We start from the raw sequence: 11,823 nt of genomic DNA, 5'->3' as shown, positions 1-11,823 counted from the left end.
CCCACTACATACTGACTTTATTACTGTATTTGTCTTCCCCAACTCGAATGTCAACTCCAAGAAAGCAAGGATTTTTGTCTGTTTTGTTCACTGCTGGCTTCTTAGCATTTATAGCTGTGCCTGGCACATACCAGACACTCATTAGATAACTGTCGAAAGAAAGGATGAACGACATGCTTCTAGGAGCATCGAAAATCGCCGCCACAAGTGCGTGCATTGAACCTCGCAGGGACACTTGATACTCCCCCTTCCCACACTCCTCTAGGTGAAGGGAGGAGCAGGACAAGCCCCGCCTCTCGCTCCGCCGACAAAGCCGTACAGCAGGCGCAGCGCAGCTGGCCGATTGGATGACAGGGTGGGGCTTCTGCAGTCGCATTTGACTCATCGCTTCCGCCGCGTCGGCGCTCACTGTGCGCGTCACTTCCGGGCGGCGCGGAACGGAGTTGCCAAAGGCCTGCCGAGCGACATGCCTAAGTGAGTGGGGCCCTGAAAAAGGGGGTGTTCGCGGTCTCGATCACTGATTGTGGCCCTGCGGGGGAGCACAGAGCGGGTTCTGTCTCCACGAGCCTCTGGGGGAGCGAGAGGGTCTGGGGGAGGAAGGGAGACCCGGATTTCTAGATACCTCTTTACGAGTGTGGAGGTCGACTCTCCTTAAGGCAACCCAAAAGCTTGGCTTGTGTCAGGACACTCTGTTTGATGTCTTCTCATCGTGAATAGGTCTTTTACTTTATTTTATTTTCTATTTTACCTTCAATAAACAGCACCTCGGTGGATGGGCATCTATTAACGGGTTGTCATTTTCTCTTTCTCTACTTTCCTTCTCTTTCCAGGTTTTATTGTGACTACTGCGATACATACCTCACCCATGACTCTGTAAGTAGTGTTTCTTTTCAGCTTCAAAAAACCGTATATGTCTACCATTTGCAACAACATGGATGGACCTAGAGAGTATTATGCTTAGTGAAATAAGTCAGAGACAAATACTCTGTGTTATCACGTGTATGTGGAATCTAAAAAAATAAAACAAACGAATGTATATAACAAAACAGAAACAGACTCATTGATTTAGAGAACAAACTAGTGGTTACCAGTGAGGAAAGGGAAGTGGAGAGGGGCAAAATAGAGGTATGGGGTTAAGAGGTATAAACTACTGTGTATAAATAGCTAATTGTACAGCACAGGGGAAATATAGCCATTATTTTGTAACTTTAAACGGAGCATAATCTACAAAAATATTGAATCACTGTCTTTTACACCTGAAACTAATATAATATTTGTAAATCAACTATAATTTAAAAAAAAAACTGATTGTAGTGATGATTGCCCAACTCTGTGAATATACCGAACACCCATTGAATTGTACACTTAAAATTTGTAAATTGTATTATCTGTGAATTATAGCCCAATGAAGTTATTTTTTTAACAAAAGGAAACCTAAGAAAAGCCTTATATGTAATAAATCAGGCTTTTTTTTTTTTTGGCTGCACCGTGCGGCTTGTGGGATCTCAGTTCACTGACCAGGGGTTGAACCCAGGCCACAGCAGTGAAAGCCCAGAATCCTAACTGCTAGGCCACCAGGGAACTCCCTAAATTAGATTTTTAAAAAGTTTTGTAATTTGTGCATTTCATCTTGCTAAGGTTTAAGGGCTAATGCTTGGAGAAAATACTTTGGGGTGTTTGTTTTTCCACTCTTCCTGTAACTGTCTTCATAATTCAAAGTTACTAGTCTTCCATCAGTCAGTGTTTTCAGTGGAGACCCGAAATAATAAAGCTTTAGCAAGTTTAAAGATGAAAAAAATTTATATGACAAGTAAAAATTCTAGGAAAATGTTCTGAAGTTCAAATATTTCGTTGTGTTAAGGCTCTTAAATGTTTGACTGATTAAATTGGAAAGAAATGCCTAAATTTTAAACCAAATACTTTGATTTGATTAAAAACTGCTTAACAAATAATAGCGACTAAGATTGAATATTTATTGTATGTCAGGCAGCGTTCCAAATGCTTTCCATGTATCATTTTGTTTAATGCTCATGTTAATCCTATGAGGTTGGTGTTATCTCCCATTTTACAAAGGGGGAAACTGAGGCAGTGTGGATAAATAACTGACTGGATGTTACAAAACCAGTAAGTTGTATAGAGCTGGAAGATGAATCTAGGCAGTCTAACTCCAGAGCTGCTATGCCAGCAGCTCTCAAACTTTTTTTGTCTCATGGTCCCTTTACACTCTTAAAAATTACTGGATTATTCAAAAAGAGAAAAAAAGGTGGGTTATATCCATTAAAATTTGCTGTATTTGAAGTTAAAACTTAAACTTAAAAATGCTTATTAATTCATTTAAAGGTAATGATAACAGACTTTTTACTTGTAATACAAATAACACTTTAAAAGTGAAAAATAGCTATTTTCCAAAACAAAAAAATTAAGTACGAAGAATGGCATTTTAACATTTTTGGAATCCTGTGTAACATCTGACTTAATGGAAGCTGGCAGATTCTCATCTTCTACTTCAAATCTGTTGCACTATGTTTTGGTTGAAGTATATGATGAATCCAGCTTCACATGGATATGGGAGTACTTTAATAGCATTTTTAGACAATCGTGGATATTCTTTATTACTTTATATTATTGCACGAAAACTCAGCACATGGCTAGTTGCAGTGTGGAATCTGAAACCATGTCATACGCTCTTTTAACATTAAAATTCACTGGTCTGTCTTTCACTTTGAGTGGTGTCTGTGAGCCATACCTTCAGAATTGCAGCTCTCTACTTTGCTGCCTCTGCAGAGACCTGATGAAATTAGAACTCGATCATGATGTCATCTTGAATAGTAGCTGCAAGAACCTAGCCAATAATTTCTCTGTTGTCACTTCATTTGGAATTCTTTCTAACACATGGTTAGATGTAGTTCAGCATTAATAGATTTGTGGAACATGTAAGTAGGGTGGTTCCTCTTGAAGAAATAATAGTTCTAAATATTATTATAGATTGTCCTGGAGGAGACTCCTCCAGTAAGTTGGTAGTGGTAGTAGCTTGCCTATAAATCCCCCATCTTTCTGTTTTGTTTTGGTTTTGTGTCCCTAACCCCTTCTCTAGGTCAAACCCCTAGTCATAATTTTTCGAAGTTGTTAGTATGGGGGGGCTATGCCTTTCTACCCTTTTCCAGTGCTATATTGTCATATACTCACTCATCTTGGTAATGCTAGAATTCAGAGAATGGAAAAGTCTCTCTTTATAATAAATATCTCTTTATGAGAAGTGTCAGGAATCCTTGTAATACTGCTGTTCTAACATGATACCTTGTGAAAATAGGAAGTTTCCATAGTGATTGAAGCAGTCCCTGTGGTGGACTTTGAAATGTACAAAACGTTGAGTATGAATGTATAAAACATTCAGTGCTCTAACTTTTGAGCTTTTGCTGGTTCTTAGGCATGATTTTGTTATTAGGCTTAAGGCATCATTGTGGTATTAGTGTAAGCAGTGGTTGGGTGACAGGGAACAGTATTTTGAGATACAGACCATAAAAAAGACAGTTTTGCTCACACGACGTTGGTCGTATATGCTGCTGCTGAAGCAGTCACGTGAAGAGAGTTAGGAGGGAGGAAGGCAGCTGTGAGGAGCATCTGAATGAGATATGGATTCCAGGCCTTAGTTTGCTGCTTACCATCTATGTGTTTTGAGACAAGTCTTTAAGCATAAACAGAAGATAATAACCTTGTGATTTTTTTCTTTTTAAGTAGGTAAAGGGTTTATTTTCTTATTTTTCTTCTGTGAAAATTCAAATGTCCTGGGGCTTCCCTGGTGGTGCAGTGGTTAAGAATCCACCTGCCAATGCAAGGGACACAGGTTCAAGCCCTGGTCCAGCAGATCCCACATGCCGCGGAAGAACTAAGCCCGTGCATCACAACTAGTGAGCCTGTGCTCTAGAGCCCGCGAGCCACAACTACTGAACCCATGTGCCTAGAGCCCGTGCTCCACAACAGGAGAAGCCACCGCAATGAGAAGCCCGCGCACTGCAACGAAGAGTAGCCCCCGCTCACCGCAACAAGAGAAAGCCTGTGCACAGCAGCAAAGACCCAGTGCAGCCAAAAATAGATAAATAAATTTAAAAAAAATTCAAATGTCCTTCCTGACAATTGAGGTGCATGCAGTGGATGATTTCTTTTTAATTTCTTTTTTTTTTTTCCAGTAGAACCAAACATTTTATTTTAAAAAATTTTTTTAACTTTTTTTTTTAATTGGGGTATAGTTGTTTTATGATGTTGTGTTAGTTCCTACTGTACAGTGAAGTGGAGTGGCTATAGAGCAGGTTCTCATGTTATCTACTTTATACATACTAGTGATTAAAAAAAAATTTATTTATTTGGCTTTGCCGGGTCTTGGTTGTGGCATGTGGGACCTTTAGTTGTGGCATGCAAACTCTTAGTTGCGGCATGTGGGATCTACTTCCCTGACCAGGGATCGAACCCAGGCTGCCTGCATTGGGAGTGTGGAGTCTTAACCACTGGACCACCAGGGAAGTCCCAATAACCTTGTGATTTTTATTTTTTTATTAATTAATTAATTAATTTTATTTTTGGCTGCATTGGGTCTTCATTGCTGTGTGCAGGCTTTTGTTCTCTAGTTGTGGTGAACAGGGCCTACTCTTCGTTCCAGTGCGCAGGCTTCTTGTTGCAGTGGGTTCTCTTGTTGCGGAGCACAAGCTCTAGGCGCACAGGCTTCAGTAGTTGCAGCTTGCGGGCTCAGTAGTTGTGGCTCGCGGGCCCTAGAACACAGGCTCAGTAGTTGTAACGCACCAGCTTAGTTGCTCTGCGGCATGTGGGATCTTCTGGGCCAGGGATGGAACCCATGTCCGCTGCATTGGCAGGTGGATTCTTAACCACTGCACCACCAGGGAAGTCCAACCTTGTGATTTTTAAAATCAATTGTATTGAATTATAATTTATATTCAATTAAATGCACACATTTTAAGTGTACAGTTTGATGACTTGTCAAATGATTACAACTTCATGTATGCATCAAGATATAGAACATTTCCATCACTCCAGAAAGTTCCTTGTGTTTTTTTGCAATCAGTCCCCTGCACCCCTGGCACTGACTGATCTGGTGTTTATGACTAAAGATCATTATTACTGGTTTTAAACTTCATATGAATGGATCCTTATACACTCTGTGTGTATCTGATTTCTTTTGCTCAGCACGTTTTTGAGATTTGTCCGAATTGCACGTATCAGTGATTCGTTCTTTCTGATTAGTATTCCACTGTGCCATGCACGTGTGATTTCTATAGAGATTGAGGCACTCCTTGTAAAGTACATAGCATGGTGTCTGGCATGTAGTAAGAGTTAAATAAATGTTAACTTAAAAAACCAAAAGGTTAAGTGTGTGGAGTTTATCTTAATGTCAGTTTTACCTCAATAAAACTGTTAAAGAAAGAACAAAAGGATTAGTGGGCTAGAGACAAAGGTCTGTGTGTGATTCACATGGAGTCTGTTTTCCAGACCCATGGTCCTTTTAAAGAATATACTCCCATAAACAGTGTTATTTAAATGTATATAAGCTATATTATTTTGCTGTAGAATGGCCTAAGAAGGGGCATTATATGATATTGTTTTCTCGATCAGTGGATTGTAAACTTTTTCTTCAAATGCCAGCTTGTAATTATTTTGGGTTTGTGGACCAAACAGTCTTTGTTGCAACTGCTCAACTTTGCTGTTGTAGAGACAAGACATAGACTATACATAAACAAATGAACACCACTGTGTTCCAGTACTTTTTTTCCACAAAATCAGGTGGGTGACCCATGGGCCATAGTTTTCTGACCCCTGGTTTACATAATAAATACAGTAGGTAAATTACCACAGTATATTGCTGGATAATGTTTTTAAGTGATGCTTTGGCACCAGCTAAGGCTGCTAGAGGTAGCCAGGTTACCTATTAAAAGGTAAGGCTTTAAAAAATTTCTGGTTTTGGATATTTGTTTCTCTGACTGATACAACCTTTTGTTTTACAGCCATCTGTGAGAAAGACACACTGCAGTGGTAGGAAACACAAAGAGAATGTGAAAGACTACTATCAGAAATGGATGGAAGAGCAGGCTCAGAGCCTGATTGACAAAACAAGTGCGTTTCAGTCTCTTGTTCTGATGTGGTAGAATGGTTCCATTCTTTCTCGTCCCTGTCTCTCTGTTGTTTTTCACAGAAGCAACTCATTCTGAATGATAAATAGGAGCATTCTGATGTGCTGAATCAAAGAAGTGGAAGGTCATTGGTTTCCCAGGGATATAGGAAAACATTAATATTAATTTTTGAGGTTAGAGCAAGCAGGTATTGATTAGACTGGGAATTTGGGCAGAGAAGAATGAGTTGCCTAATATTTCACTATTGATGTGGACCAGATTTTGTAGCACATTTATGCAGAACCTCCTTTGTAGTTAGCCATGGTTTTTAGATCTGTTTTCTGGTTGTAATAGGAAAAGGTGGGGGTGAGTTTGTAGCTCTCTTTGAAGTTTGAGACACTTTTATTCTTTGTTGTCCTGGCAAAGATAACTGGTCACAAAGGAAGTAACTGATGTGACAGAATAGTTTGGGTATGTTTTGGACCGCTGCCATACATGCCTTACTCTTTTTGTTTAATTAAGAACATTTTTGTTGTTCAGGATAGTTGGGTCCAAGGCACTGACAGAAAGAGATACTGCATTTTTATGTTAGATCATCCTGGTGTATTTGAAACACGGCCTTTCCTGATCGTTCATTGTACCCAGAACTGGCAGGCAAATGTGGACTTTGATTGTGGTGTGATTTTATTTTTTTTAAAAAAAAGCAAAACTATCATGGAAAATTTTAACCACAATAGAAGGGGAACTTTAGAGAATAAACCCCCCATGGCTGCCACACCCGCATCACTCTGCTGCGGCAGTCTTGTTTCATTTATACTAAAGTTCTCAAACTTAGCACTGTTTATATTTGGGGCCTGATAATTCTTTGTTGGGGGCTGTCCTGTGCATTGTAGACTGTTCAGCAACCCTGGCCTATACCTGCTAGATGCCAATAGCAATGCCCAGTTGTGACTAAAAGTATCTTCACACATTGCCCGGTGTTCCCAAGGGGACAGAATTGCCCCTTGTTGAGGCAGTCTACTCCCTTTCCCCTCCTGGATTATTAAGGAGCAAATCTCAGACGTTGTCTCATTTCATTTGGGAAAAAATATAATGTAATCATATTCTCCTCTATTTGTAAAGATGTTGGAAGTTTCTTGCATTAAAGGTTAGCATTATTTTTGTTATTTTTTGTGCTTAGCCGAATAATTTAAGATGAGTAAATGTTTTTGATGGAGGACTTTTAGAGGATAAGAAGCAAGCCCTTGGGGGCATACCTCCTCATGTTCAGGGTTATGTTGATGTTGAGTCCGCTACTTAGCCACTCCCTCTTCAGCCTTTACAGGCTGTCCTACACAACGTGTGGGAGGTGACTTTTGATTGGAAAAGGCTTTTGCTGGGGGATGTGATCCCTTAGAGAGCACAGGCTCTGTTTGGAGGAATATGATAGCTGTTCATAAATCTCTACTCTAGGTCATTTTTTGGATCTGGTTCTCATGAATTACCAGTGATCTACTTGAGTAATTTGATCTCCTTTGCACTTGTGGGGTTGGAGTGGAATGGGGGAGTGTCTGGGCTGCAGGCTGCACTGAATTGGGAAGGGCTAACAAATTCAGGAATATACTTTATGAGTGTGTATTTTAGTATTTATGTATGACTCCTTTCCCAAACCAAATATAAACAATCTTCAATTTCTTTTGTTTTCATTTGTGCCTCATATTGTCTGAAAGAAAAATAAAAAGATAATTTTATTGGACATTTTTCAAGATCATAATCTCCTTCGGAGCAGGCTCTTGCTTTGAAATCTTTGTTTCTTTTACATCTCTTACCTCAGTGCATTAGTTTCAAAACAGGTAAACCAAAATGGTATATTGTTTTGATGGAGGAAAGCATATATAGGAAGGATTGAAATTTTACAAAGCCTGGCCTCTGGGCAGTTATCACACATTTTTCAAACAAAACTATGAGCAGCTTGAATTGAGTGTAAACTACATGTACAGATTAAAGATGACTGCTGCTCTCTGGTAAGACATTTATAGGTGGGAGGTTTTCACTCGTAGTTAACTAGTCTCTCACAGTTAATTCATCCATAGGAATGCTGATGAAATAAAAACAGGTTAAAAAACCCAGATCAGTAAACCAATTAATTGCAGTTTTAGCTTGTGAGTACGTAAAGTTGATTTAAAAACTGTGGAGACCATGATGTAGTAATCTTAGATGAATGCTTTTTAGAGTGAAATATGGGACTGTTAAAAATTTAAAAGAAAGTGGTTATTTTAGTAAATAAATGGGTTGCTGAATTCTCATTCACTGTTTGTTGTTTTTTTCCTCACTCTCCAAAGCTGCTGCATTCCAACAAGGAAAGATACCTCCTACTCCATTCTCTGCTCCTCCTCCTGCAGGGGCAATGATTCCACCTCCCCCCAGTCTCCGTAAGTTTATAAAGTTTTTATCTTAAGGGGTGTAACTGGGCAGATTACCCTTGATTTTGTTAGATTATCTCACAGTTGGCTTTCACATGTTCATTAAATGAATACATAGGCAGTAATAGAAAACAACTTCAGTGGTATAATTTCTGAAATATCTTTAGAGTTACCTTCTGATTACCTTATTATTAGGGTATTATATTTGTGACATCTCAAATGGGTCTGAGATAGAGTCAGTGGAAAGCTCAGAATGTACCTGTGATTAGATGAGCTGACGTATAAAGAGGTATTGCTGCTGAGTTGTTTACTGCTATGAATACAACACTGGAGGATTGATGTAGCTGATAAACTCCTCAGTCTCTCTCCCAACCTTGTAACTCATCTAAAACCAATATATATACCTGTGAAAGACAAAAATTGCATAGTTAAAAGAGGAGTGGATCAAAGGACTCTACTCTCTGGGAAGGTTTGTTGTTTCTGCCTGATAGACAGGAGGACATTGTGCAACTAGGCCATAAGTTCTTTGGCCCTCCTGGAAGGGTTCAGATTAAAATTGAACTCAGAGATCTAAACTCAGTCCTGTAAATTATCATGGATATAAACACAGAGAAGTAGGCTGTTTGTAATAGTTGCACACTAATGCAGGTAGACCACTAGTGACTCACCAAACCCTTCTTGGAATCCTGCCATCCTGGGACCTGATCAGGATCACAGGCTTGCTCTCCTACTCTATCCTGACTGGCTGGCACTCAACTCCATTATTTTTAATGGTAGAATAGTCAGTGGTATGAATGTACATAATCAGTCTCACCATTTGCTTATTGTTGGACATCTAAGTTGTTCCAGATTGTTATTGTTCAGGAATATCTGTGTGGAAACATTTTCGTATTTCCAAAGACTCTCTTAAACATAGTTTTGATTGGGAAAAAAAAAAGATCTGAAATTAGGTACTTGTGGCTTAAGTTCATCAGGGGTATAATACCCTTCTTTTAAAAATTTAAACTGTTGGAATCTTTTTAACCTGGGAAACTTTTTTTTTTTTTTTTTTTTTTTTTGTACGCGGGCCTCTCCCGTTGCGGAGCACAGGCTCTGGACGCACAGGCTCAGCGGCCATGGCTCACGGGCCCAGCCACTCTGCGGCATGTGGGATCTTCCCAGTCTGGGGCATGAACCCGTGTCCCCTGCATCGGCAGGCGGACTCTCAACCACTGCGCCACCAGGGAAGCCCTGGGAAACTTATCTTTATTTTACACTTCTGTCTAGGCAGGCTTGTTCTTGTTTTTTAGTCATAATGTAACTAAAGTTTTGTAGCCCCCTGATTTTTGTGAATCTGCTGTTATAAAAGAAACCATAAGAAGTTACAGAACTATTACAGAATTTGGGCCAGATCATGAGGCCCTATTTCACTGAGAAGAGAAAATGTTAATATACAGGCATATCTCAGCCTCAGGCCCCATTCTTTATTTCAGCGGGTCCTCCTCGCCCTGGGATGATGCCAGCACCCCACATGGGGGGCCCTCCCATGATGCCCATGATGGGCCCTCCTCCTCCTGGGATGATGCCAGTGGGACCTGGTAAGTTTGAACCTCGTTCCTTCTTGGATGCTCCATTGTGTTTTAGCTTTCCATTTAAATAGAATTCTTAATTAGCTGTCTAAATGTATTGCAACAAATTACATTTGGTGAATCTATACTGATAAAAAGAAATACTTGGTTTATCAGTGTAATTGGATGGTATCCAAAGACCTTGTGCAACTGAAAGCAGGATAAGACTGCCTCTTTTTTCCTTCTCCTCTGTCCCTCCTGTTTCCTCACCCCCTCCTGACTTTTGGCCATTTATAATGCGGAGAAGGGTAGATATATATTTGTGCTGCTGCTTTTCTTGGTTTTGATTTGGAGCAGAGCTACCGCCTATTGCTGATTTAATCTTGCAAGTTAACTAGGTTAATTAGTATTTATGAAAAAGGCCTTAGGCCTGGTAGTTAGTCTTTTATTCAGGAAGGGGAAAAAACTTATGCCTCAAACATTTTATTTTAACATAAACATAAATGTACATTAATTTGCAGAGTTTTCTGATACATGGTCAGGGCCTTTGCTTTGAGAATGAGTTCACTGACTGGAACACCATATATTTCTTGCATAAACCAGAAAGCCATACTCATAATGCGTCCTTTACCAACTTCAGTTTCATTTTCTTTGAAGTGATTAGAGACCTTGTGAGGCAATTTAGTTTCTATTTTTTATGATCGTTTCGCTTACCAAATTTGTGAGTACTTTTGGGGAATGATTTGTCTGAGACTTTCTTATTATCAGCTTAGTTTTTATAGAAATCGTTCTTTTTCTACATTCTTATTTCATCAGTTTGCAGAATAATTAAATTATGTAATTAGAGTAAATACAACTGACATAAGAAGCCTACAACTCAACTGGTAAGACAAGGCGCAAAGGCATTAGAGTAGCTTCCTGGCCAGAAACATTCAGTATGCTTGCTGTGGGTATCATTTAGAGGTGGGAGAGTTTAGATAAAGAGAATTCCTGCTTTACTGGCTTGTGAATCCAAAACACAATCTAAGTGACTCAGATGTCTTTTGCATTCTTAAATTGGGATCACAGATTCACATCCCTAGAGGGGTTAGGGATGTGAATTGGGGAATGCTTGTCACATGCAAAGAAGCCTTCTAGAACTCAGGGTCAACCTGTGGTTGACATTTGAGAATACAGGCTTAGTGTTGCCAGTTTGCCCGAGTATTTTGTTGTTGTTGTTGTTTTTAGCCAGGATAAAATAATAAAATTATGGGATTTGCATTAAAGTAATTGAGTAGCTGGAGGGTGGGCAAGGATAAGAATGGGTGAGGATAAGATAAAACAAGGTTGCCCTCGGGTGGATAATTGTTTAAGCTGGTTGATGGGTACATGGATGTTCATTATATTCTTTTTTTCTATGCTTGTGTATGTTTGAACATTTCCACAATAAAAAGATGAAAAAAGAAGTCTAGAATTACTTATTAGTAACAAGACATATTAATTGCCAGTGTTGACAACTAATTAAGATTTAAGGCATTATGGAGACCAAAGAAAAAGTTTTCAGGGGCCTCATTTTCAGTCTTTGGTCTAGATCAGTTTCTTCTAAGAAATGCTGAATACAGGTTATGTTATGGAGGGATTTTTTAATAAGATATTTAGAAGTTTTAGTATTTTCTGTTTCTGTTGAAATTCAGTTCTGTACCTGTTGGATTTTGTGTTTTTGCATATCCTTGTGTTTTACTTTTTGTGATAAGGCTATATTCAACTTTAAATATAGTT

At 39.2% G+C, this 11,823-nt stretch overlaps 1 protein-coding gene across 1 annotated transcript in view; it reads left to right on the top strand.

Annotated features, from left to right (window-relative positions):
- The first annotated feature begins 418 nt into the window (after window positions 1-418).
- The window catches only part of SNRPC (small nuclear ribonucleoprotein polypeptide C), a 12,684-nt gene continuing 1,279 nt past the window's right edge, over window positions 419-11,823 (top strand). The window contains exons 1-5 of the mRNA XM_029241648.1: window positions 419-474; window positions 831-873; window positions 6,012-6,120; window positions 8,438-8,527; window positions 9,991-10,095. Of these exons, the coding sequence (XP_029097481.1) occupies window positions 467-474; window positions 831-873; window positions 6,012-6,120; window positions 8,438-8,527; window positions 9,991-10,095 (355 nt within the window). The 5' untranslated portion in view covers window positions 419-466. The remainder of the gene's footprint in view (window positions 475-830; window positions 874-6,011; window positions 6,121-8,437; window positions 8,528-9,990; window positions 10,096-11,823) is intronic.

The sequence above is a fragment of the Monodon monoceros genome, unplaced genomic scaffold (assembly GCF_005190385.1).
Source record: "Monodon monoceros isolate NGI ecotype Baffin Bay Population unplaced genomic scaffold, NGI_Narwhal_1 Super_Scaffold_3, whole genome shotgun sequence".
NCBI classification, from domain to species: Eukaryota; Metazoa; Chordata; class Mammalia; order Artiodactyla; family Monodontidae; genus Monodon; species Monodon monoceros.
This window is presented reverse-complemented; position numbering and strand designations above follow the sequence as displayed.